Source organism: Phalacrocorax carbo, chromosome 3, assembly GCF_963921805.1.
Source record: "Phalacrocorax carbo chromosome 3, bPhaCar2.1, whole genome shotgun sequence".
In the NCBI taxonomy this organism is placed as follows: Eukaryota; Metazoa; Chordata; class Aves; order Suliformes; family Phalacrocoracidae; genus Phalacrocorax; species Phalacrocorax carbo.
Window position 1 is genome coordinate 50542164 of NC_087515.1, and position 25435 is coordinate 50567598.

Genomic DNA, 25435 nt, shown 5'->3' on the forward strand with positions numbered 1-25435 from the left:
TTATTAGTTAAGCCAGAACAGGTTGGTTTACAGCAGTTGTTTTGCCTGTGTAGGCAGCGAACTTCATCCCATTTAGCCTTTTGCCTGTAAAAATTACATTTATTTTTATTTTTCAATTCTCTTGAAGAAGAAAGTTCAAAGCAATCACATTAAGAAGTAATACTGAAGTCAGTTCTTAGAAAGGGACAGATAAATCTAAAAGAATAGCTTAACAAAAAATACGAAGTTTTCTCTACTACAAGGAAACTGCCTTTTTATAAAGCTTGTCTTTGGCGTACTGTCCTTCTCTTGACTTCATTAAAACACCTTTGATGCATGCTATTAGTGCTGTTAGTTCTGTTAGTGACTTAACTCTGTATTTTATACTTCTACGCTTTAAGCTTTTTCTTATGTTCTTTTCTCTTTCTGCCTTTCAACTGAACACAGAGAGAAAAGTGTCCTTCAGTATCTCAGTGTGAAGCCTTTATATCTGAAGTAACAAGACAGCGACTGTAGGAATCATTAATAAAAATTAAGGGAATTTTTTACATTCTTCGTGACTAGAGCAGGCAAGAAATAAAAACCTACCTACCTACCTTCCTTCCTTCCTTCCTTGAATCAAGGAGCTCTACTGGAGTCTACTGCCGCAAATATGTAGATGGTCTTAGGAATTATTGCACATTGCACTGTTAAGATCTACTGAATAAAGGACAGTTCTCATCTCCCTAAGGACCAAGAATTTTAAGGTCTCAAGAATTACTCGAGAAAAAAAATTACTTCTTTCATGTTCTGTTTATGAAATTAGCCACTGATTTGCTTAAGCTTCTGCTAACAATTAGCCAAAAAACCCCATAACTAGCAGTTTTTATTGACTTCTGTAAATGTAAAATAAATGCTGTAGTATTTTGTTGAAATTGACTGTATATACAGATACAAAAACCTCACAGCTTACTGGCACTTCACTGCCTTTTTTGGTTAGCATAATCTGCATGAAATTGCTCCTAAAACAGTTTATGCTGGTTTTTGTTGCGTACTGCGAGAGAAGAATTCGTTTACATACATGAAAAAGTTCAATAACTAACAAAAGTGGGAGTCATGGGATAATGGTATTACACAGAAACTGTCATCTGTGTTTTTTCACATTCCCAAGTTATTCTGCATATATATATGTCCAGATGTTTCTGATAGGAAATTGTCAGGTATGACTTTTCTAAAACTTTTAATATAAGGCTGTTTTTCAACAAATGGCATTTCCAGGATAAGATTATCTTACGATGTTTGTGTATTGACTTTTTTTTAATTGTTTGTCTTTTGACATGAGCTGACTGTGGCTTAGGAGGTTTACTGATGGCAAAAGAAACGTAAATAATATCAGGCATTTTACAATCAGTTTCCCTTGAGGTCATCTTCTATTAGCAAGACACATTCTGTTCATTACTGATTTATATTAAACTCAAGAAATGTTACTGGCACATTCGGTGGTTGCATACATTTGTTGTCTTGTAAACAATCACACTGAGCTCAAAGGTGGTGTACATGAATTTATAAGCAGATCCAAAATGAGTTACCATAATTCTATTTTACTACAAACCAGTAAGCACATTCATATTCCTGTTACGAAGGGTTAACTGTGTAACCTCCCAGTGTCCCGTCTCCCAGCAGGCACGTACATAACTCTCACCTACAGCTATCTCCATTCACCTAAGTAAAGGTAAGCGTGACACAGTTGCAGAATGAGGGTTGCAGACCACTGGAAGCTGTTCACGCTGCTGCTCAGGCTGTGCGGTTGAGATGCTACAACTTCAGCTTAACAACAGCTTGTTTCTTCAGCCTTGCAGGTTTTATCATTTATAAAGTCTCAAGCTGTCAGGGAGAGTTAGAATAATTTTTCACTGGAGAGAGAAAGCAGTTCAGCAGATGCAAAGGCATACTGGCAAGTCATTTTTTAAATTTTACTAAATTTTTGTCAAAAGGGGGGAAAAGAGGAAAGTTCAGTAAGCTTTAGATGGGAATTTTCTTGGTTTTTTCACTTAAAGTGACTTCCTTCTGAAAGACGTTTTATGCTGAAAGACGTTTTATGCTAAAACGTGCTAAAAGTTCTAGATCTAAACAGAATATTTTGGTTTTACAACACAAATACTTGGTTCAGCCTAGGATTGTTTTCACAGAGAATTTAGACTTTTTTTTTTTCCCCTTAAGCAATAACAGGACCAATCTTGCAGCTCTCCACCATACAGAATATCCATTTTTCATCTGAAGATATTTCTGGTATTACATTAAAATCGTTGGTTGATTTTTAATTACCAACTCGCACTAGCATCCCTTTCTGGTCCCTTATTCTCAGTGTCAAGATTTCCACTGATTTCCGTGGAAGCATGGTGATTTTCACAGGGTATTAACAGAGATCAGCAATGCCAGGAGCAATCTGAAGCCCAGCGCCCTCCTGAAATCCAGCTCCACAATGGTTTTGTAGGCAGCCTGAGCTCAGTTGCATTTGGAATAATTTCCTGTGTTGTAACTGAGGTAATACAACATTTTTGAGAAGGATTCGGGCCGTTCCAAGCCATGCAGTGGCAGCTATGAGATGTCACCAGGGGGGCGGGTGGGATGTCAAAGCTCAGGGCACAGCTGAGTTTCTCCCCCAATACCAAGTGAGAGACATAGAGCCCAGACATGCTTTAGGAGAAAATTACTCTTAAGCAATAAGAATCTGGCGTCAGGCCTAGTTTCTGTACCACTCCTGTACTGCAATATAGGCAGAGCCACAGAGACTGAGGGAAAAGTTGCCTTTACAGAATTTCATAGGCAAAGACAGGGAATCTGGAATGCTCCTAGCCCTTACTAAAGGCATAGCTGTTACGAAAGAGAATTATAGTGCCATAAATATTAGGAAAACCTCTCTGATTCTAAATTACGGTATTTTCAAGCCCTGTTCAGGGTCTGAGTGTGGCTGGGTTCTCCTAGCTCTGACTGATGCATTTCAAACTATTAAACCCTAACCATTTAGTAGTGTCACTATTTTTAGAAGAACATGCGTGTCTTGAATGAACAGATTCAAACCATAGTGCCAAATGCTGTTTGTATTCACAGAATCTGAGCAGTTGTGTGTGTTCAGATTCTCCAAGACCCTGGGAATTAGGCAAGAGCAGTGTATTGCTGTGACTGCTGGCACTGCACGCGCGTCTCTGAAGGACATTGCTGGGCACACATAACCTGCCCTCCCTGCAGGTGGCTGTGTTGTTTTTGTCACACGGGCATCTCCTGACATTTCATTTATTAGCTCTTTTCTGTATTCACCAAGTTGTCCAAGGCTACTCGTCACAACTTCTACGCTTGCTTTTTGTATATTATTACACCTTCTTCAAGCAGCCAAGTGATCACAGCCAGGGTGTAGTCACAAACCTTAACAATTGCATGTTAACTGATAACGTGTATTAGAAATGAACCCCCCTGATCCAAAAACCTAAACAAAGTTTCCTTGTATGAGAGAATCAGCGGGAGTGTGGGGGTAGAATTCATCCTGCTAGGGTTGTGTCCAGCGCAGGTCAGATTCGTGTGCCGGAGTCCTGGCTAGTGCCCGTTGATGCCATAGTAAGCAGGTTTTGGCTCACTTAACCTGCACCAGAACACAGGCCGGAGTGGGATTTTGGGTTGTATTTGCTAAATTAGCCAAAAGCAGCACCAGGGATAGTCTTGCATTTAAGAGATCAGAATCTGCTTCTCCCAGCACCTTCTTTTGTGATGAAATTTCAGAGCAGAAGAGCAGCCAGGAGGCTACCTGTGCTCCGATGACTTCTAAATTATATTATTTTTCCTTTCTTAATTTTAATCTTCCCAGGCTGTGCCCTTAAAATAAAATAAAAACGTAAATTTCATTTGGGAGCAGCTTCACATTTTCTGAAACAAAAACTCACAGGGGAAGAGCGCGGCAGCTGTTGGACTGCCTACAACAAGGGCACACACATGGCTTGAGTTGCCAAATGTGTCTCTGCTAGTTCAAGATTACGAAAGAAGTTGTAGTACTATACAACGTGTCATTTTCATTTACTTCTCTGGTAGTCTGCTGAGGATTTAGTGACATTCCCAGCATGTATTATTTCTAAACTCTTTCCAAGATGTGATGCAGCTTCATAAAAGAACTCATGTATGATTTTTAGAGGTAGATGATAATGTATATGTAAATAATGCTTTGATATTAATAAAACTGCCTTAAAGGAATGTACCTAGGTATGAAACAAAACTTAAAAAGCTCTTATTTAAATCTGTAATTTCCTTATTGATTTTTTTTAATGTTTGCCATTGTATACATTTATTAATGATGTTATTAAAATGCCAAACCAAATAATTTTTAATCTTATTTTGTGTGTACATTTATACACACTTTTTCTGGAACCTGATGTTACTGGAAGGATATTGGTGTTACGTAATGGTGATGTGGTCAGTGAGTATTTCTTCCTGGAAAGAAACTGATAAAACTGGAGCAGAATTTTTCTGGACAGTGTGTAGTTTGTTTCGTGTTGTTTATTTGTGTAGACCTGCGTAGCTTTTATCTATACATTATTTTGATGTTATTTAAAAAAAAAAAAGACTAATTTCATAAGTAATACAACAAGAAATGACTATAGATTTGCCAAATGTAGTATTTGAAACTTTGATTTTGTTTGACTATTATTTTTGCAGAGAGAAGCCTCAGAATCTCTTCTGAGGACAAAGGTAGTTAAATTTTAGGTAGTACGGATTTTAAGATTCATGAAGCATAGTAAACTGCTGTTGTGCACATGTCTTTAAAACCATTTTTCACATCTAGAGCTTTCTGGATTTAAAAACCTGACAAGTCAAGTTTAGTTTGTTGGGGTTTTTTTTAAGAAATAAAGGATTTGGGGGTACTATAAAGAAGAAATCTTACAGGGGAAGGGAGAGTGAGTGGCAGTCAGAGGGTAAGATAAATTTTACTTTCAAAGACACCTAAGACCGTATCTTAATATTTAGCTAAACTGGTAATGTATTTGTATATCCAGAGTTCATTAATCAACCCAATATTTCCAAATACAAGATGTTCCTTTCAGCCTCTTATTCACAACAAATACAAAATCACATGTATCTGGACCTCTTTCTAGTGACTCTTCCTATAGTTTCAACATTTTTGGGTCACTTCTTTTCCATTTGAGATGACTACCGTGATAGCTGGGGTTGGTTTGTGTCTTCTGAAGGTGGAGGGGAGGATTTAAATGGCAGTATCATGAAGTACTCAGTCATTAAGTTTGCACCTTTGAGAACAGGTTTCAAATCCTTCAGAAATGAAGGAGACTGGGGTAAGGATCTTTGAAGTAACTTGCCTTGCCCTGGAAGATGCTGCTTCTCACTCAGTTGGTGGCAGTTGTTTGTAGAATTAAAGATTTCACTTTGTTACAGGGGAAAGAGAAAACCAATCCAGCATACAAATGTTTGATGTTCTTGGCTCCTAGAACTGTCTTGGCCATCTAGAGTGAAGCTGATTCCAGTTGGCCGAGTTTTGCCATGTTTCTTTTGAAGCATTTCCCTTTACCACCATTAGCATCGCATCCTTCAGCATGAGGCAGCAGGAAATAGTCATCCGAGACCACAAGTCCTTTTGTGTGTTTTTTCTTCGTGCTTCTGTAGCCTTTACTTCCATTCTGTCCCAACCTGAGTTGGCGCTATTGCTTTCCTTTAGGCGTAGTTTGTACATGACACTTTCCTTAGGCTGTGTTCACAAGCCCTCTTCCCCATCATCTTCTGATTTTGTCCCTCACTTCCACTACTTCCCTTTCCTTGGGTTTTGGGTGGACACTCATTGCCGCAGTACGTTTACTGGACTTTAAGGAGTTTCTGCTGCTTCTCTCTTCAACACAAAGACTGCTCGAAGAGGGTTTTGTTCCTTTTGTCAAGAGAGAGGAGGAGAAAGAATTAGAAATTTAATGTTGAGAATGTACCGGTCTGGTTCTGCTGACAGTAGATACTTTTCTGTACTAAATGTATGTCATCTATTGAAAGCCAAGTCAGCCTCCCCTACACCTCTTAAGCCCGTGGATGTTTGCATGTGTAGTCTCCTTCTCCCGAAGGGAGAAGCTTAAGTACAGCTAGCTACTCCTTGGACCGTTCCTTCCATTCCTATAGGTGCTGGTTCAGGTACAGCGGACTAGAGGAGATGCATGTCCTCCATGGATTCATCAGCTTGTAGAAATTATGCAGAGGAGTTAATACCATGGCAGGTTGTGTTAACATCCCTCCTGGGAGTAACATCTGGGGGCGGTCTAGGCAGGGGGGAGGCACGGGACTGTGAGTAGCTGTGTCATCTGGGAAGTGCCAGAGGACTTGGTATTTCCCAAGGGGAGGATCGTGTGAAAGGGCAAACGTGACTAAAACCGTAGACAATCAAATGCCTTTTCTGTAGTGTAGCTAAGTTGGTTTTTTCTAGGTAAAAATAATAAAGCAACATGTAGCAGGGGATAAATGGGTACAGGTACAGTTTAGGCATCTCTGTCCTCTGTGTATTGACAATTATTTTAGAGCTTCTAATTTGTTATTTCCTAATGATGTGAAGTTTAAACCTTCAAGGCCAGTACCAGGGTCCACAGAAATATTTCCAGCTTTATCCATTTTTATTAATAAACAGGGTAACATTACTTCAGTAACACCATCTCCACTTACTGGTTACATAGCAGTAGATTGCAAACATGTCTTGTCTTTTTAAGAATATTCTGTTAAACTTTCAATAACCCGAAGATGGTATTTTTTCTCACCAGATTATATAATATAAACTTACACAACTGAAAAAAAATAAAGGAGGAGTAAGCCTGGTGGTTTTTGGTTTTTTGCTCTACAAAGTCTATGCCTTTATCTACTTGATGTCTTCATCAAAGTGTACGATGATGGGATCGTGGCCTGTTGACCTCACAAACTTCAAAAAGTCATCAGGGCTTAAGCCCATGGTTGCAGAATTTGTCATTGGGTGAAAATACACCTTTTCGTGACCACCTTCCAGAAAGCTGGCATCCAGCACAAACCTCACGTCTCCCTGGTCACAGAAGAGGGCTAGCGGTGTCACACAGCCCTGGCCTACTTTTAGCTTTTCCAGCATAGCATTTTCATCGGCAAATCTTAGGTTTCCACTTCCAACACCCAGTTTTTTAGCAAGATCATTTAAATTGATTTGCCTGTTGTGCAGAACAGTCACCAGCCAGAACCCTTTCTTCTTTTTGTCTTTAAGAAAAAGGTTTTTACTGTGACCTCCTTTCATGTGTTGAACATGGGGCATCATTTCTTCAACAGTGAACACCTGGAAAATACCAACAGCATAGTTTGAGACTAGGTCCCATTAGACTCCCAGTTGCCTACTGGCAGGTACCTTTTGTTAAATACTTAGAAAATACTGAATGTTATACTCTGCCTAAAAAACTGTACCCTTTTATGAAGAAATTTTAAAAGAACACAAATAAAATGCGACATGCTGCTCCTGTGCGTTTTCTGAATCATTTCTGTCTCACGTATACAGCACGAATATTGCACTTCAAAAACGCAAAAAGGTAGCCCCTATAGCACTCCTTTGTGAGGCTCCACCGCAGAGAGATCGGAATGATGTGGGGTGTGTGCTTGTAACTGGGAGTGAGAAAAAGTCTGGAAAGCATCTTGGATGGTGCGGACTTCATGGTGAAGAAGTGGATAGGCTGTAGCTCCTGAAAGTGCCGGGGAACTGGAGGGGAAGGGGGGCCTGCAAGGCAGAAATGGGGGGGGGGGGGGGGGGGGGATGATGCTCAAATTAGCCCCCAAAACCCCCAAAATTGCCTGCCTGGCCTGGCACCTGTAGGCCCATTTAGCAAGAAACGCAAAGTGATGCTTTCCACCCTGATATTTGATTATACTAAAAAAATTACATACAAGGCCTAAAACTGCCCCGTAGCCTGTTCTGTGCTGCTCGTACATTGTGTTTTGTTTCCGGATTTAAAAAATCTCCGGCGGACCCCAAGGCCCGCGGGGAGAGGCGACCCCTACCTGGGGGTGCTCAGCGGTGACCGTGGCGATGCCCAAGTCCCGCAGCCGCTGCGCCAGTGCTTGCTGCAGCTCCGGTGCTGCCGCCATCGCCCTCCTGCTCCGCCGGGGCCGGGCAGAGGGGCGGGCAGCACCGCCGCCACGGCCACCCCTTCCGTCGGGCAGCTTCCGTAGCGTTAACGTGGCACCCGGCCGCTCGGCCTGCACCCCTTTCGGGGGGGATCCTCTGGCCGGGCTGAGGTCCCCGCAGCTCGAATCTTCCCGGGGGAGAGCGCAGGGCTGGAGCCGCCGCTGAATGAGCAGCTTCTGAGCATGAAGCGACCTGTAAATAAAACACATTTGCAGTAAGGTTTGATAAGGAAAAAAACCCTAAGCTTCAGGCCTGGTTATAAGGGCTGAGTGCATTATTGCTGTAGCACTTCCAATCTGGGAGCAGGGCAATTTGGATCTGGCTGCTGAAGCCCTTCCCTTAAACCCAGTCACAGGAACAGGCTGCCCAGAGAGGCTGTGCAGTCTCCATCCCTGGAGATACTCAAAACCCGACAGGACACAATCCCAGGCAGCCTGCTCCCTCAGACCCTGCTTGAGCCAGGACATGAGTCGGTCTCCAGAGGCACCTTCCCAACAGAGCAGAGCTTGCTGTCTCCTTGGGAGCAGAAAAGCTTGGTTGTCCCTCCTGTCTTAGAGCTCCCCGGGCCTGCTGCCGTCCTCCTTCAGCTTCACCTAGCAAAGTTTTCCATCCGAAACACATCTCCACGTGTCTCCCTGTACCTCCCCTCCCACACAGTTCAGTATATTTCATGTTCCTTAAAACAAGCTGTCTCTTTCCTTGTCAAATAGCGACATTAAAAGAATATATTGCTTTGATACACACCAGGTTTTCACATCCAGTGTGAACTGTATTTGGTTGAAATATTGGTTTCAAAACAGGTATTTGCCTCAAATATGTACCAAAATTATTCATCTGTGTGCTCACTGTAATTTCACATGCTAGCTTGTCACTTATGCATAGTTTTGCTGAAAACGTGGCTAAAGAAGGAAGTTAAGAAAAATTCAAATCTAGAAAAATCAAAAGAAGGTAAACTGTTTAGTTAATTATGCACCCTAAAAATGAGAACTGCATAATCAAATGGGTTTTTTTAAAGGCAACCAATAATAATAAAAAAGAATTGCAACTAAGGGACAAAGCTAAGCATTAACACCACATAAGTTAAGCGGAAAATATTTCTACAACCCAAACCATTGTCCTGACCTATGACATCAGAAATTATTTGTTTTCAGTTTCAGAAAGACAGGCAACCTATAACAAAGCTTTAAATTAAAACAGTATGAATCTGTGGTTAAGAGACATGGATGAAACACAACCCCACGCTAATTCCCAGAGCCTTACAGCAGCACACAGAAAGATTTCCAGGCAGCATCCAACGGAAGATCAACTCAAAAAGCAGATTTGCAGTAAACTCCGGTGGCAGCAAAAGACGTACATACCACCAATTGCAAGTGTGCGGAAAGCCACCTGTGTGAACTACCCTAAGTCCTGCATTATGGGCAAAGCGTGTAAAATACACAGGTCCAGCCTAAATAGAGGAAACTATGGTTATTACTCGTAACACACAATTTGCAGCTGCCTGACAGAGATGGCTGTAGAAGCAGCACCGTCCCACGCAGACCCCAAGGGTAAAGGATGTCATAGGATGTAATTTAGGATTATCTCTGCGTTTTACAGACAGTATTAATGAGGGAACATGAAGGATTTTTCAAAAACCAGTTACAGAGCTTCCTCTTACTTATTTTTTTCCTTAGTCTAAGGAAAAAAAAGTTATATTACTTGAGAGATGCCAAATTAGAGACAGCTTTAAAAAAATCAGCCGTGTTAAAGCTTTAGAGTGGAGGTGGGTGGGAGGACAGTGCAAAGAAAAGCTGTTACCTCATGGACGCGCTATCTCCAGGAGAACCCTAAATTTAAGTGTGTGTATATATATGTGTAAATACACGCTTAAAAACACCCGAAGCCCTAGGAGGAGTATAAGGAAGCTCAAAAGGAGCCATTTATCAGTAGCGCAGCCAGCTCCGGCCGCTCTCTCAGGGATTTCCCGCTTTCGGGGAGGGGAGGGGAGGGGAGGGGAAGGGGAGCTCTGCTCCCGCCCAGGGAGCCGGCCCTTGCGGCGAGCGCCACCGCCCCGCGCCTGCGCAATGAGGGGCTCGGCCGGCGCCAGGCGTGGAGGGCGGGAGGGAGGTAGGGCTGCCGGCCTCCCGGCCTCCCGCAGCGGGTCTGTCAGGGGCAGCGGAGGGACCGGACCGGGCAGCGGCGGTCCCGGGGCGGGGAGCGGGTATGGAGAGGCTGCGGCCGCGGGGAGGGCTGCGGCTGGGAGGTTTCGGGAGCTTGGCGGCCTCGCGGTGCGCGTCGTTGCCGGGTAGACCCGCTCGCAGCGAGAGTGAGGGTGTTCCTGAGGTAACTTGTTCGCCTTCGTGCCCCGCGCGAGTGAAGGCGGTTTGTCAGGCGAAAGGCTTCTGGAGGCTGATGGCTTCTCTGCAGTACTAGCCTAAACGATGAGCATAAGGAGGTGGAGGAGTGCGCCTGTCCCGGCCGCCGGTGACCCCCGGGCCGAGAGCCAGGGAGGGGTTTCCTTGCGGTTAGCAACCTCGCCTGGATTTCTCCTCTGTCAGCTTGTCCAGTCTCGCGTTGACCTTATGTTAGCTTCTGGTGTATGCAGCGTCTTGTGGCAGCTCCCTCGGTTTTACCGAATCTGTCCCTTTAAATTTCTTTTTTTTGGGGGGGGGGGAAAGTAGTTTTTGGTTGGTTAGTTTGTCGCCCGCTCACTTCCTGCAGGCATCCGGATACAAGGGAGTTTTTAAAGGGACCGCGGTCATTCTGAGAGGAATTGAGAGTATTTCCTTTATTTGGAGCTTCTCGGAGGATGGTACAAAGCCACCTTTGAGAGGAGACGTAGAATGTATAGAGAATGGCATCACTGCGCAGAAGGACAAAATAGACAACTGTGACCAGAAGAAGTTCAAATAGGAGACTTGTATGAGATAATAAGCAAAATGACTCAAGCCAAAGTTAAGAGGGTTAAAACAAGATGTGGGATGATCTGATAGAAGCATGTAGGAAAGCTTAATTGCTAAGCCAGGACTTGGCCTCAAAGGACATCGCTGTCCATGTGACAGCACTGGTATTGCTACAGTGCAACAGTCTTTTAGTGGTGGTATGTGCTCATTTAAACAGCATTTTGCAAATCAGTTTTACTGGCTTAGGGAGCTAGGTTGCACCTGGGTAGCTCTTATCAGTATAGGATGAGGAATGCAAGCATTTCTTTTTCCTGGGTAGTGTCAAGGAACCTGAAATGGTGATTTTAGTAGTTCATATTAAAGATCAGTGGAGATAGGCAAAAGACTTGTAAGCTGGGGCGATATTAGTAGATCTGTGTGTCTGCAGTGGGATAGTGGAGAAAGGGGAGGCACTTAAGGAAACTGAGAAACTGGAACAGTTACTAAATAATGTAACTTTTTCAGCATTAAAAAGCCTGTTTTGAAACACAACATTTGTTCCTTGTGTTCCTGTCCGTATTATCATAGGAAAGCATATCTTTCAGCTTTGAGACTGATTTCAATGCATCCTTTGTATTTTCAGTGAGGAAATGAATCGAGGGTTGATACTGAAGTTTGAAAATCTGGTCCAGTTACGTGGCGCTTGCCGGCAGCTGCATACTCTCTCCTACAGAAAAGTTTACCGAGCACAATGGAAGCCTGTGCAGTCATCTGCACATCCTGTGTGGTCCATTCTTCTGTATCCGCAGTTCTGGCAAAAAGACAAATTAATCAGTATTGCCTTATTGCAACGCAGGCATCTAGCCACAAAGGAGGTAATTAACAAAATCCAGTAGCCTCTGCTTTTGTGTGAAATTTGAAAGTACAAGAGCTCAGCCTGAGCATTTTAATTACAGGAGGAGAGAGCTTTATTAATGAGTATAGATAAGTTCTTATAAATTTATAAGACAAAATGTACTCAGTGTATGACTGTATTGGGAATCCCTCTCAAATATTGACTTAAAGTGCTTATACCAGCAGCATCATGAATTGTGCAGAGGCAGGAGGAAACTATTACAACCACAAATGAAAATTCTTCTGTGGTTTTTTTCTGTTTTGAAAAATTAAAACCAAAAAAAGTTTGTGGAATACGCTATGCACTTTAAATACTCAGTATGATGTGTTAAGTCATTTATCGTAATTCATTAGTATTGTAGTAAAAAAGATGTGTTAGCATCATATGGCTTGAGACCATTTTCTTTTCATATTGTTTTTATTATTTCTTAGTTTATGCCAGCTATATGTTCCTATATACGTGTCTAATTCCATGTAGGAGACAAAGAAGAAAAAGAAGATGCCGCTGACAAAAGGTGAGGTGGAGATAAAGCAGAAGATGACTCTTGAGGAACTTGCAGGAGCGATGGGTAAAGGCATAGGTGAGAGCCTGCTCTGTTGTTTGATGTTGTAGATTTTAACTGTTGTGTTTCATTCGGTTGTGTCACTCCCATGAGCGGTAAAGGCAAAGGTATTTACAACTGCATTAGTTAGTGGTTGCTGATCCCTCCCTTAGCAAGGCAGAGTGTCCCCATACCAAAGAAAATGTTGGTAGGCACAGTGACAGACTAAAGAGAAAAAAAGATGGGCTATCCAAATTACCAGGCAAGACGCTTTAATGTGAAGAACCCTGGGCTCTCTTCCGTCCCCAGCAGGAAGGCTTAAGACCCATGTAGGCTGCTCTTTGTGTTTCCTAAGTGCTAAATCATTCTGGAAGGAAAAACATTGCACCTGGTTTGTCGAAGCCTGGCCCCTGTGAGTAAAGTATTCATGGCTAAAAGGAGAAGGCGCAAAAGAGCTTCGGCCTGTAATCCAAGCCTGGGAGCAGGATTCAGGAGCAATATGTATTTCATTAAAAAAGTCATTTGATTAACAGGGAGCAGGCAGGACTTGTTTGGAAACACTCCCCTCCTTAGGTGCCTGCCCTGACAACTGGGTTACAGAAGCAGGCTTGTGCTTTTAACCCCATGAACCATTTCTGGTTGCACGTGGCTCAGCTTGACCAGTTTTCAGTGTTTTCGGGCAGTTATTCGCATGTTTTGACTGTTGACATTTGAAATAATTCCATACCTGTATAATATCCATCTCCAATTTCTTTTTATCCAGATGAGTACTTTTTTTCTGGCAGACTTCCTCTCAGCAATCAATGAGGAGAGAAGCGGAAAAGTCTGTTGTGTCTTGCTGTACGTTTATGAGCTAGATTTGTAATGGTACTTAGGTCAGCATGTAACAATGTTTGACTACTGCAATACTTTCTATATTTCTGCTACCAATAAAAGTGGCATATGGACAGATTTATCATCATTCTTTCCTCCTTAAGTCACTTGTTTGCTATTTGGTTTAGATGAGTTTCAGGTTTTTTTCTTCTTAGGGGTTAATGGAAAAGTAAGCTGTGAAAATCTGAGTGAAAAAGATGATAGCATCTAATGAGGCAGTCATTTTCAGGAAATCTTGCTGAATTAAATTCTGCTCTGCAAGTACATAGTGTAATAGAAACTTATAGATAAGTTTAACTAAAGGGAAAATGCTTTGTGAATGAAACTTATTAGCATGATATAAACTACTAATTAAGAAGTAATAAACTGTATGAAGTGGGGTTTTTTATCCCACATGTTTTTGTGGATGTAATTAAATGTCTTTATCTTTTCTACAGATCATATTTACGAAGTGCTGCTACACACAGACATTGACCTGGATTCACTAGAACCAGATTCTGTCTTACATGAAGACCATATCAAGCTAATTGTTAAAAAATCAGGAATGAAGTATAAATCGGCAAAACTGAAAGAGGAAAAAGAACGAGAAAACACAGATGCCGTGAAAAGGTGAGTTGTGAACTGTTCTTTTTGGCTCTTTTTATCCAGTTTCTGCAAGAGTTTTTCATATACCGTGTTTTCTTTGTTCTGATGGTAAGTTGATAATACCTGGTATAGTCACAGTCTGACAATATTTAAAAGGTAAAGTTCACTATTTTGATTTCTTTGGCCATAAAACTGGTACTTGGATTCGATCTGGTTTAGGTGAGCTTTCTCTATGCCGTTTTCCGGAGAAAAGCCAATTCTTTGATACCCTGAATTGCTGCATTAATTGATGCAGCAGTAAGAGGGCTAGCTGTGTGGCATACTAGGATTTGTGATGGCAGCGGGGAGAAGCTAGGCTCACCTCATCACTGAGTCCTGGTGAATGGCTCTTTGTTAGCCATAGTGGGCGTGTGTGTCGCTCAGTGAACTGTTTTGGTATTATGAAACATGTTTTTATTTTAATTGTAGGCCTCCTGCCGACCCAGCAGTACTGACCCCGCGGCCCCCAGTTGTCACTATACTGGGTCACGTTGATCATGGGAAAACAACCTTACTTGACAGTCTACGAAAAACTCAGGTGGCATCAATGGAAGCAGGAGGCATTACACAACACATCGGGGCTTTTCTTGGTATGACTCAAGCGTACGTGGGTGTGCATAAAATAGTTTATTCTCCATCCAATATAATGGGGTGACTTGCTGCCAGTTCAGTGGGGAAAAATATTGCAGTGTAAACGGTTTATACATATGCAATGAAAAAGGAGATCGTAACTTGTGCTAACTGTTATAAGTATGTGACTGGTCCTTTGAAGCGGATTGTCTGCGCAGTTGAAATTACATTTAGACTCCTTTGGATTATGAAAGATCCCAGGACACTTTTTATTTCCTGGGGAATTAAAAGCACCTTTGACCTCCATGCCAACAGTTAACTGTCTGCCTAAAATATGTCATCATTATTAAAAAAATTCTCAAAGGAGTGACGCTTGATTTACAACAGGTCAAATAAATCTGTGTGAAATGCTGATTTTAAAATGTACCGTATACATTCGTTCACAGTGCATTTGCCGTCTGGGGAAAAGATAACTTTTCTTGATACTCCTGGACATGCAGCTTTCTCAGCCATGCGAGCAAGAGGTACCCATGTTACTGACATTGTCATACTGGTTGTAGCAGCAGAAGATGGAGTGATGCAACAAACCATAGAATCCATTCAACATGCTAAAAATGCAGGAGGTACAGTGTTTAACTTGTTAATAGCATATTTTGAAGTAAGTGGCGAGCCCAGTACACAAAGTTAATGTACAAGACAACGTGTGTTATTATGCCACGCAAATAGTGAGTGTTTTGCAAACGTTTATTCTCTCAAAAGAAACTCCTTGAACTGGAATCCACAGAACTTGGTAAGTAACTGTTGTAGTCCCATTCATTCTCTCCTGGGAAGGTATTTGAAAATATATTTTATGTTGCAGTAATAAAGATATTAAAATACTAGTGTTTTTGCAGGACTTGTAGGTGTGCAAGAAAAGCACTTATTGGGTGGGGGGGGGGTCTGATGTTAGTTTGGTGTTTTCCCTTCCCTACTAGGATAGCTCCTCCAGCTTACTCATGGTAGCTCAGATCTCAGTGTCTGTTCAGGGAATAGGTGCCAAGTGAGATGATTTGTTTGAAGTGGTCAAAACCCACTCTAACCTTTTGCTGCAGTTATGCTAGGAGCAGCAAGTTGTATCAGGAATAGTGTGGCCAGCAGGAGCAGAGCAGTGATCGTGTCCCTGTACTCAGCACTGGTGAGGCAGCACCTCAAATCCTGTGTTCAGTTTTGGGCCCCTTAGTACAAGAGGGACATCAAGTTGCTGGAGCGTGTCCAAAGAGGGGCAATGAAGCTGATGAAGGGTCTGGAGAACAGGTCTGATGAGGAGCAGCTGAGGGAGCTGGGGGTGTTTAGCCTGGAGAAGAGGAGGCTGAGGGGAGACCTTATCGCTCTCTACAACTACCTGAAAGGAGGTTGTAGCAAGGTAGGGGTCAGACTCTTCTCCCAAGTTACTAACGATAGAATGAGAGGAAACAGCTTCAAGCTGCATCAGGGGAGGTTTAGGTTGGATATTAGGAAAAACTTCTTCACTGCAAGGGTGGTCAGGCATTGGAATAGGCTGCCCAGAGAGGTGGTGCGGTCGCCATCCCTGGAGGTATTCAGAAAACTTGTAGATCTGGCACTTGGGTGTCACATGGCCTGGGAGTGTTGGGTTGATGGTTGGACTTGATGATCCTAGAGATCTTTTCAAACCTTAATGAATCTATGATTCTAAGTTTTTGTTAGGTTGGTAATAAGTTTTTAGTTTTTTCTCTTTTTAGTTCCTCTTATCCTTGCCATTAATAAATGTGACAAACCTGAAGCTGATCCTGAAAGAGTAAAGAAGGAATTGCTGGCTCACGATGTGGTCTGTGAAGAGTTTGGAGGTGATGTTCAAGCTGTAAATATTTCTGCACTCAAGGTAGAGTTTTGGTGGAAAAAATGATGGTGTTCATAGCGTCTAATGCATACAGCTGCATTTTTATCTGGCAGCTGGAAAACAAGTTCTTATCTTCCTGGTATTTGACACCTTACCATGAGCTAAGTGCTGCTGGCTCTCCCCAGAATTATTTGAAACATACTTCTATCATAGTTTGAGGCTCAGACCTTCAGTAAGCAATTATATCTCATCTTTCTACTCAAAAATTAGTGTGTATTTTTCAGGTTCATCCTAATTGCTTTTCCTCATATATTTGCTTGTTGTATGAAATGAGTGCAAAGCCAAGGTTGGTGATAATGCTGTGCCTGAAGGGAGAAGTTCAAACGAGGGTAAATAAAGTTTTTTGTAACATGAGCTGAATCACAGGAACATAGTTTTGTAGTGATCTTACAAGATTTACTGTCTTATCCTTGCAAACAACTGATAGCTAAAAACTGAACTAAAATCTGAACTTTTGTCTTGTGGCAGTCAAAGCAGCTTTGTCGAAACTGATGCAGCGGTATCTTAGGTGTATTGCTGTTTCTCTAAATGCATCCCAAGTAGTTTTCTAAAATTTCAGGCAAGTTCAAGACCTTCTGAAGTCACACACTTAGACTTAAAAACAGGCATATATAAAAATGGCTTCTCCATTCTCCTCTGTAGCACATGTTGTTGCCCTAATCCTGTAGATCTGGATCTGCTGACTGATGGCTAGCTGGTGTATCTGTTCTCAAAAATAAAATGTAATTAGAATAAAGGAGGGAAAGAAAAAAAGAAAACAGACCAGCAGTTTTGTGTCTCTGATGTCCTGGAGTCTTGACTGTGTGGTAGATGTCATCAAGTTTCAATTTGGCTGTTTAGGTGTTTAGTTTGGGGGGGAGAGTTGTTTGTTTGTTTTTAAAATTTGCATTCCTAATATACTTGTAGCAGAATATTGCAAGGTCTTTTTCTGCATTTATAGCCCAGATGCTATGACCAGGGAAGCAAGGAAACTGTCCTTCCTAATGTTTGGTGCCTTCTGGACCGGCAGTACAGCGGTCTTAATAGCTCATTACTTCAGTGCCATCTTGCCTTGAAGGCAAAGGGATCTGTGCTGTTACTGCATTGTTAGTTCTCAATTAAACGGAGGAATTTGGCACTAAGATCTTGCTTTAACTGGGCACTTGATGCTTCCTTTATTTTTTTTATCTGTGTATGGTTTTATATAGGGTGAAAACCTCATGGTTTTAGCAGAAGCAACTGTTGCATTAGCAGAGATGTTAGAACTGAAGGCAGATTCCACAGGTCTGGTGGAGGGGACCATAATTGAGTCTCGCAAAGACAAAGGGAAAGGGTAAGTAATCTGCTGCCTTTACAACTTTAATGAAGCAATATTTAACAATGCAGAGATATTGTTCAGGTGGTTTGTACCTCAATATTAATGTTTAACATTGAACTTTTTGTGTTGTTGTTAGATAAAACTGTAACAGGTTTTTTTCAGTGTTTTTAACTAAAGCATTGAAATGCTATTCTTTGGCATGAGAGCCAGAAGAAGAAGTTACAAACTGATAGAGCAAAATTCATCACATGTCTGAAGTGAAATCCTGTAAGCATAGGAAAATAGTTTAAAATGCTAGAACAGATGTATCTTTTAAAACATCATTAAAAAGTAGGAATGATTATGTTAATAGTCATAATATGCATCTACAATATTTGGCCAATTGTGTGTAACATGACGCTTTACTCATGTAAATGTCGTAGTGCTTTTGCAGGTTCTCCGTAAACACGGTGTGTTCTGACCTTTTTAAAAATGAATTGTATTCTAGAAAGTTGTTGGGGTTTGGGTTGGGTGTTGTTTGTTTGGTTTTTTTTTTTGATGGGGCGTCACTTAATGTGTGAAATCAAGCTGTTGCCAGTTTTACAAATGCCAAATTGATCTGCAGAAATGAAGAGTACAGTGCAGGTTTGGGGCTTTTTGCAAGTCACTTTAAAATTTTATTAGTGCTCTGACAAAATGTGTCACAAGAATATTGTTCCTGTGATTGACTACAGGTTTGCTCTGTTCTGTGTTTTCTCCCCATTTTCACGGTTATTGTAGGTAAGCAGAGTCACTTTAATTTTGTCAGTTATTTTTTTCTCGTCTGCTCTTCACTAGTCCCGTTACCACAGCCATCATCCAAAGAGGAACTCTGAGAAAAGGCTGTGTTCTGGTTGCAGGGAAGACCTGGGCAAAAGTGCGTTTCATGTTTGATGAGAATGGCAAAGCTATAGAGGCAGCCTCCCCGGGCATCCCAGTGGAAATCATGGGCTGGAAGGAGGTCCCTTCAGCAGGAGAGGAAATCCTGGAACTAGAATCTGAGGTACAGAAAGAACTGTTTAATGGAAAACTTATGCTGCAGTAAGGTGGTTGGGAAGGAGCTGGCTAAAAACAAAGTGATAGTTTTTATTCTAAATAACCTAGGTAATCTGATGAAAGACAAAGGCCGAGCATCGGTATTAAGAGGCCTGAGCTAGGAGTTCTGTAATGGGAATGAGGGTTTGTGTATTGTGGTTTCTTTTCCACTGCCCCTGCCTCTCCCCTGCCAGACCATACTCTCCTGATCTCTGTGCATCCAGATTAACCTGCCTTACAATCACATGAAGAAAGCAGGCTGCCCCTGGAATTAAATATGAGTCGCCTTCAGTTCATGCTTTTGCTTCTCATGGTCATCCTGCCTTCCTCCATGCTTTGTTTGCAGCGACCACAGTCCTGCATAGCTTCTGCTGGGGTGATCTGGGATATGTTCTAACGTGGTCCTTTTCTAAAGGCACAGAAGACTCTTCTCTTTTTATGTGATCACACTGTTGTCCTACCTGGAGAACTGTCCAACACTTAATGGTATCAGTGTTTTAGTTTTAGGACAAGAGAACTAGTTTCTGACAAAAGATTATGCACTGAATATAGCTTGAAATAGGTGTTGTGCGAGCTAGACAAATACCACATGAAAGAATGAACAATCATTCTCTTCTGCAGTGCAGAAATACCATAAAAATAGGCTTTGAGTCCTGTTGTAGCCCAGGGAGGAAGCTATTGCGTTCCTTTGCTGCCATCCTGGCAGCAAAATCTATTTTTAAATGTGAAAGAAAATGCATGAGCCTGTAGAGAAGATGCAAAAGGATGAAACTGCATTAATGTGGAGTTTTCTGCTGCAGCACTTTGAAAGGTAATGTTTCTGTCTCTTCCTGCCCAGCAAAGGGCGCATGAAGTTGTGGCGTGGAGAACCTATGTTGAACAACAAGAGAGGATGAAAAGGGATGTGGAAGTTATTGAAGCAAAGCAAAAGGAACACAGGATGGAGTATGAGAAGAAGCAACAGAAGCTAGCCCATCTGACCTGGAGACAGAAGAAGGCGGTGCTGTATAAGGCCAATAAGCATCTAATGTTTTCAAAGCCTAAAGAGAGAACAGAGATGGACAAAAATGTGCTATCGGTAATTGTTAAAGGTGCTGTCCTCTTCTGTTTACTGCTTCCTTGGCTTTGCTCTCTGAGCATTCTCAAATGCTCAGTCTGAAGCGTAGCCCTAAACTATTATCAAAATTTCTGTTACTGGAAGTTAGATCAGTTTAAAACAACAAATTACTGAACTTCTCTCAGTAAGCGGAGAGGCATCAGGAAGCATCCAGTGGTCAGAAGGACGCACTTCCAGCAGGGCCAGAGCAACAGGAAAATTAATGAGCCCAACCCCTTTACCCAGGAACTCACAAGTAAAACCCATACAAGTGCCTATATATATACACATTTTAAAAAATATATTAAAAAAAAAATACAAGCTATATGAGGATCAGCAAAATGGAGGACAAGAATAATTATTAGTTAAAGTTGGATAGGAGGAACTTGGTTGGACCTCTTATTTAGTGATATATGAGCAGTGACAGTAGTAGCTGAAAAACTATACAACTTGACCTGAAAATGACAGCAGATGTGGAACCTCTGATCCTGTTGTATTTATGCAGTTCATTTTTTGGAATTAATAGACAACATAGATGCGTTTTAACATACTACTGACAATATAGTAAGAATGAAAGATGTCAAAAGACCTTATGTTGCATAGTGTGGAGTTGTCATTCCCTCAGTTCTACTTCAGTGTCTCTTTGACATACACAGTCAGCAGCACTTCTGTTTATACATGCAGGTGATGTGGATGGATCTGTTGAAGCTATTCTGAACATTCTGGACAGCTATGATGCTCACAGTGAATGTAAATTGGAGATCATTCATTTTGGAATGGGAGATATCAGTGAAACTGATATCAGTCTTGCTGAAGCATTTAATGGTGAGTGTTTGTGTAAAAATCAATTTACAATTAATACAAAATCTTTATTGAAACGGGTAGGTCTCTGGTTTTGTTTTCTCAATAATAATTAGCAGCATCAATAAGGTAAACTTACATGTATCTTAAAAATGTTTCTTTTAACATCAAACAGCAGTGCAGTTGAGGAAGGCTAGAAATCCTGTGAAAATGGGATGGTCTTGACAAACTGTTGCCAGCAGTTGAATTGTTAAGGTTAAACTCTGGACTCTTCACTCAGGTTGCTCAAGCAGGGCAAAGCTCTGGGAGGCAATTGGAAAGACTGTCAACGGTTGTTCCTCTTTGTACCCCATAATTCTCACCTGCTGTAGAGGGTGTGTAGCCACTGGACCTGCCATAGCCCACAGGTGGATGAGAATTATTTAGAGTTCACTTCCAGCTTAATTTGGACAACCAAGCTGTTTTTCGAGCCCAAAACCAGGAGGTGCTTGTCCCTTTACGTAAGCTCTGGTAGGCTGTGTGTAAGCATTAGTTTCCTCTTGGATACCTCCAGTTCTGTCATCAGGGAACTTTCTGTGAGGGCTTTTTTGAGCCATTTGTTTTGACACGAGGTCAGTAGCAGTTGATGTGCAGTGGTGGGAGAAGTAAATGGTCCCTCCTTGAAAGGGAACTGGCAGTAAAATCCTGTTTCTTGTTGGCTGACTGCTAGTTCTAACCAGGGCTGCAGGTTAAGCATTACAGAATAGACACAGCAGACACTTTCACTTATTGTTTAAAGACTGATCCCTTGTAGTTATCCCTTACTGATTGTTTTATCAGGTGTTGTATTTGGATTCAGTGTGAAAGCCAATGCAAGTATTAAGCAGCTGGCTGCTAAAAAGGGAGTAAAAATTAAACTTCACAATATCATCTACAAACTTATTGAAGACTTGAAAGATGAGCTGAGTAGCAGACTGCCCCCATCTGTGGTGGAGAATACAATAGGTGAGTTCTCATTGACTGGTGAAGTGTTCCTATTGTACCAACTATTTTATATTCCTCTGTAGCTGCTCTTCTGATTTGTTATAACGCTTGGTAAGTGGAAGAGTGTAGCTTGCTTCTTTTTATTGCCAGTTTGTTATTCTTGTGTACTTCATACAAGTTTGTATTTTTTTATTTTAGGGGAAGCTTCTGTTCTCGACACCTTCTCTGTAACAGTAGGAAAAAACAAAATTCCAGTGGCTGGATGTAGAGTACAGAAGGGGTTGCTAGACAAAAAAATGAAATTTAAGTTAATCCGTAACGGGGATGCTATTTGGAAAGGTGAGTGTAATTGCTACAAACCATGTCTTGCCACTCAGTATTGGACAGTGCTGGTTCCCTGTGTGGTGCAAAATGTACGCATCTGCTTGCAGGGCAATCCCATACACTACTTAGGATGAGTTGCTCCAGCTAGAGAAAAGCTGCAAAATGAGACTATACTGTTACCCAGACCTTTTCCTAACCATCACTTCTGACAGGAAAGCATCATCATCACATGATTTAGCTGCTGAAAAGGACCAATGTCTGACTTGAATGAGCTGCAAGTGTGCAAAATCCCTACCTTTTCTTGCTTTCATTTTGTAGCTACAAGGCAAAACATTAATTGTGTAAGATGGGCAAACCAAAACACTTCTGTGCTCTGATGATAGCAGGCTTGCTCTCTTCAATGCACTTTCTCTTTGCAGGATCTTTGTCGTCACTGAAGCATCATAAAGATGATGTCCAGGTAATAAAAACGGGTATGGATTGTGGATTGAGTTTGGACAAGTACATAGAATTCAGTATTGGAGATAAAGTTATCTGCTATGAAGAAAAAGAAGTTCTACAGACAACTTCCTGGGATCCCGGATTTTAAAATATATTTGAATATCTTAACACTAAAGGACATGTATTATTCCTAGCTGGCCTTCAACTCTTGACATTAAACGAACTTTCAGAGATGCACATGAGCTTCTTTCTATCTGATGTTTATACAGCAATGTTCTGCTTTTAACAAGCAACCAGCTTACCTCACCAGGACGTGGGATAACCTGCAACAATTAACTGGGAGCACTTCAAGTGTGTAAAACCATTACAGTATAAATATGTCTGATCGCTCTCTTATTGGTTCCAAAATAGCTGAGACATATTCTTTCTCCTCCTCAGTGCTGCTATACATCCTTTCAGTATCTAGTCTGCATTTTGCTAGCAGGACTCTGCTACCCTTTTCTCTAGCGCTGACCCACTTGTAGACATGACTTCGGACCTCTTGATCTCCTGTTTTTCTGGATTAGAACTACTACTCTACTCTCTAAACATGAGAGAGGTAGAGAGCCCACTTCTAAGGTTAGCTGGAGCGTTGGGTTTTTTTTCCCCCTGCCATTGCTATCCATTATCTCCTTTGAAGGAGACTTAACTAACCAAAGCCACTCTTCAGAAGAAGTTGCTGCTTCGGTTCTAGATTCAAAGTATTTCATCCTAGTTGGTAGTCAGCACCCAAAGTTTCACCGATTTTTCTCCCTTATCAGCAGGGAGGAAATACAGTGCCACAAGAAGCAGAAATCCTTAAACTGTACAGAATTTCAGATTTTTATTGTCTAGTACATTTACTTGTCTTCTGGCTTATTGAAGCAGTATGTCAGACAGCACTTGCCACAATAGTGCCTGTCAAAGTGACTAGCCATGAAGACTCCAGCTCCACACTCCTCAGAGGGGCACTCCCGACGCAGACGACTGATCTTGCCGTTCTCATCCACCTGGGAAGGGCAAAGAGACAAGATCTCATATATATATATGCTCACCACCTTTTAGCATCAATGGTAATTCTGAGTATTTTTCCCTGGCAAAGTAGTTTTTGTGATAGATGCTACATAGAACTTCTTGAAGTTCAGAAGTGCCCTATTGCAACAGTTTCTCTTCTATTTAACTGGTGGGACATTTGCAAACGGAAGGACTTCAAATACGCCAGGCTATGTGCAGACTAGTTACAGGCTTCATGTCCTTCCTGGTGAGAGCTTAAGTTTTCATCAAGTTTCTCCTTTAGTTGTACATACCTTGTAGTACTTAAGCACTGCAAGCTTAACCTTCTTTCTCTTATGCTTGTTCTTCTTGGGAGTAGTGTAAGACTTCTTCTTTCTTTTCTTGGCACCACCACGAAGTCTCAGCACAAGGTGAAGAGTTGATTCCTATTTGTAAAGCATGTGAAACAGACTCAAAATGCTTTCTCAAGACAAGAGTAGTGTTCAAGCAGGCTTTTTCTTTTATCTACAGAAAGATTTAAACTGCCAGGCTGTTAGGAAAGCTCTGAAAGGATTGTTCACTAGTAAGTCTGTAAATGAACATGTTCCAGACAACAGTGGGCTGCTGCATCCCAAACCCCAGAGGGTTCAATTACTGTAAAATATGTTGTGAGTATATTCCTCAGTTCTAACTGCACTTGCAGAATACTTTCATGATGTAACTAAGCCAAACTGTCAGAACTCCTTGCTCCTCCTTTCTAGTCGTGCTCACTGGCCTCACTGTAAGGTTAATCTGGCAGCAGAACTGAGCTGGACTTTTCACAAGCCCCCTAAATAAGCTCTCCACAGGGGGCCAGGGCTGACAGAAGGGAAGCACTCGAAGCAGAAGCTGTTAGAAATATTTTTCTTCTAACCTAAAACTATAGACTGGGCTGCAGTAACTGTCCGTTCTAGTCCCAGCATCAGTGCTTCCCCAGTCAGAAGTGCTACCTGCCCCTAAATCAACTGGTTTCATTGAAGCCATCTGAAGCATTTCTTAGGCTCAACAGCAAAGGTCAATTTGCTCTGCCAGTGCCAGCTACAACACTCTGATCGGACTTTCCTACTCACTTTTTGAATATTGTAGTCGGACAGTGTGCGTCCATCTTCTAGCTGCTTACCAGCAAAAATAAGTCGCTGCTGATCAGGAGGAATGCCTAATGGTGACATAGATCAAAATTAAATGAGAAATGTGAACTTTGAAATTTAAAAATAATAGGCGGCTGCAAACAATCACATCTGCATAAGGCACGCATCAGACCGACAGGGAAGAGAATAAGTGCATCGTGAACTTACCTTCCTTATCCTGGATCTTAGCTTTTACATTTTCTATCGTATCAGAAGGCTCAACCTATTATGAGAGAAAATACCAGAGTCAAAACGCTCTTGGCCTCTTATTTTAGCCAGAAAAGTAGCAGAAACAGGAGCCCCAGACACAGCGGCCATGCTGCGAGGGCCCTATGGGCCCCACGCCCGGCAGCCGGCTTCGGGCGGTGGCAGGGCCCCACCGTGCACTCGGGCCTTTCGGTGCTCCGGAGGGCGCCGGCCGGCGGCTCCCGGCCGGCCGCTTCGGGTAGATGGGGCAGCCCTGAGAGGCCGGGGGCGGGGGGCCGGGATGGGGCCAGGCCTCGCCAGTCTGCGCCACGCCGCACGGCGAACCCTCCCCGGACATCGCTCCCGCCTCACCTCGAGGGTGATGGTTTTCCCCGTGAGGGTCTTCACGAAGATCTGCATGGCGAGGCCGGCACCCGCAGGGCGGGGGGGGAGAGAAAGGCGGGAACGCAGCCGCTGAGCGACCTGCTCGCCTAATGGCGGCTCGCCGAGAGAGCGCGGCGCCGGCCCGCACGGGGTTTCACCCACGCCGGAGGAGGGGCGGGCGGGGCGGTGGGACTACGGCTCCCGTCGCTCCCCGCCACCGCCCACCGCGCTGGGGCCTGCCGGGAGCTGTAGTTCCGGCCCAGGGGCGCGGCGGCGGCAGGGAGGGGGAACTGCGACTCCCGCCGTGCACCGCGGTGCGGCTCCGCGCAGCTGAGG

The 25435-nt window shown here is 42.5% G+C and overlaps 4 protein-coding genes across 7 annotated transcripts in view; 2 read left to right on the forward strand and 2 right to left on the reverse strand.

The window, feature by feature from the left end:
• The window catches only part of CCDC88A (coiled-coil domain containing 88A), an 82624-nt gene extending 75173 nt beyond the window's left edge, over positions 1-7451 (forward strand). For all 3 annotated transcript variants that reach the window (XM_064446885.1, XM_064446887.1, XM_064446886.1), the window contains one exon: positions 427-7451. The gene's annotated coding sequence lies outside the window, so the exon portion shown is untranslated. The remainder of the gene's footprint in view (positions 1-426) is intronic.
• LOC104044527 (prolyl-tRNA synthetase associated domain-containing protein 1) lies at positions 6581-10051 on the reverse strand. Its single transcript, XM_064446892.1, has 3 exons — positions 9914-10051; positions 7990-8308; positions 6581-7276 (listed from the first exon to the last, which is right to left on the reverse strand). Exons 1-3 carry the CDS (start codon positions 9916-9918, stop codon positions 6839-6841), a joined length of 762 nt encoding a protein of 253 aa, XP_064302962.1. The 5' UTR covers positions 9919-10051; the 3' UTR covers positions 6581-6838.
• Positions 10052-10203: 152 nt separating this feature from the next.
• Positions 10204-22589, forward strand: MTIF2 (mitochondrial translational initiation factor 2). Of its 2 annotated transcripts, none has more exons than XM_064446891.1 (14): positions 10204-10222; positions 11621-11852; positions 12350-12452; positions 13724-13895; positions 14340-14500; positions 14927-15103; positions 16220-16359; positions 17565-17689; positions 18491-18695; positions 19566-19818; positions 20508-20648; positions 21444-21608; positions 21786-21926; positions 22331-22589. In XM_064446891.1, exons 2-14 carry the CDS (start codon positions 11628-11630, stop codon positions 22498-22500), a joined length of 2178 nt encoding a protein of 725 aa, XP_064302961.1. In that variant the 5' UTR covers positions 10204-10222; positions 11621-11627; the 3' UTR covers positions 22501-22589. The 2 variants fall into 2 exon arrangements, with proteins under 2 accessions (XP_064302961.1, XP_064302960.1); XM_064446890.1 differs by lacking the exon at positions 10204-10222 and adding an exon at positions 10223-10316.
• Positions 22590-23189: 600 nt separating this feature from the next.
• On the reverse strand, positions 23190-25248 carry RPS27A (ribosomal protein S27a). Its single transcript, XM_064446893.1, has 5 exons — positions 25088-25248; positions 24698-24752; positions 24473-24558; positions 23678-23809; positions 23190-23380 (listed from the first exon to the last, which is right to left on the reverse strand). The coding sequence occupies exons 1-5, from the start codon at positions 25133-25135 to the stop codon at positions 23231-23233; spliced, it is 471 nt and encodes a 156-aa protein (XP_064302963.1). The 5' UTR covers positions 25136-25248; the 3' UTR covers positions 23190-23230.
• Between the last annotated feature and the right edge of the window lie 187 nt (positions 25249-25435).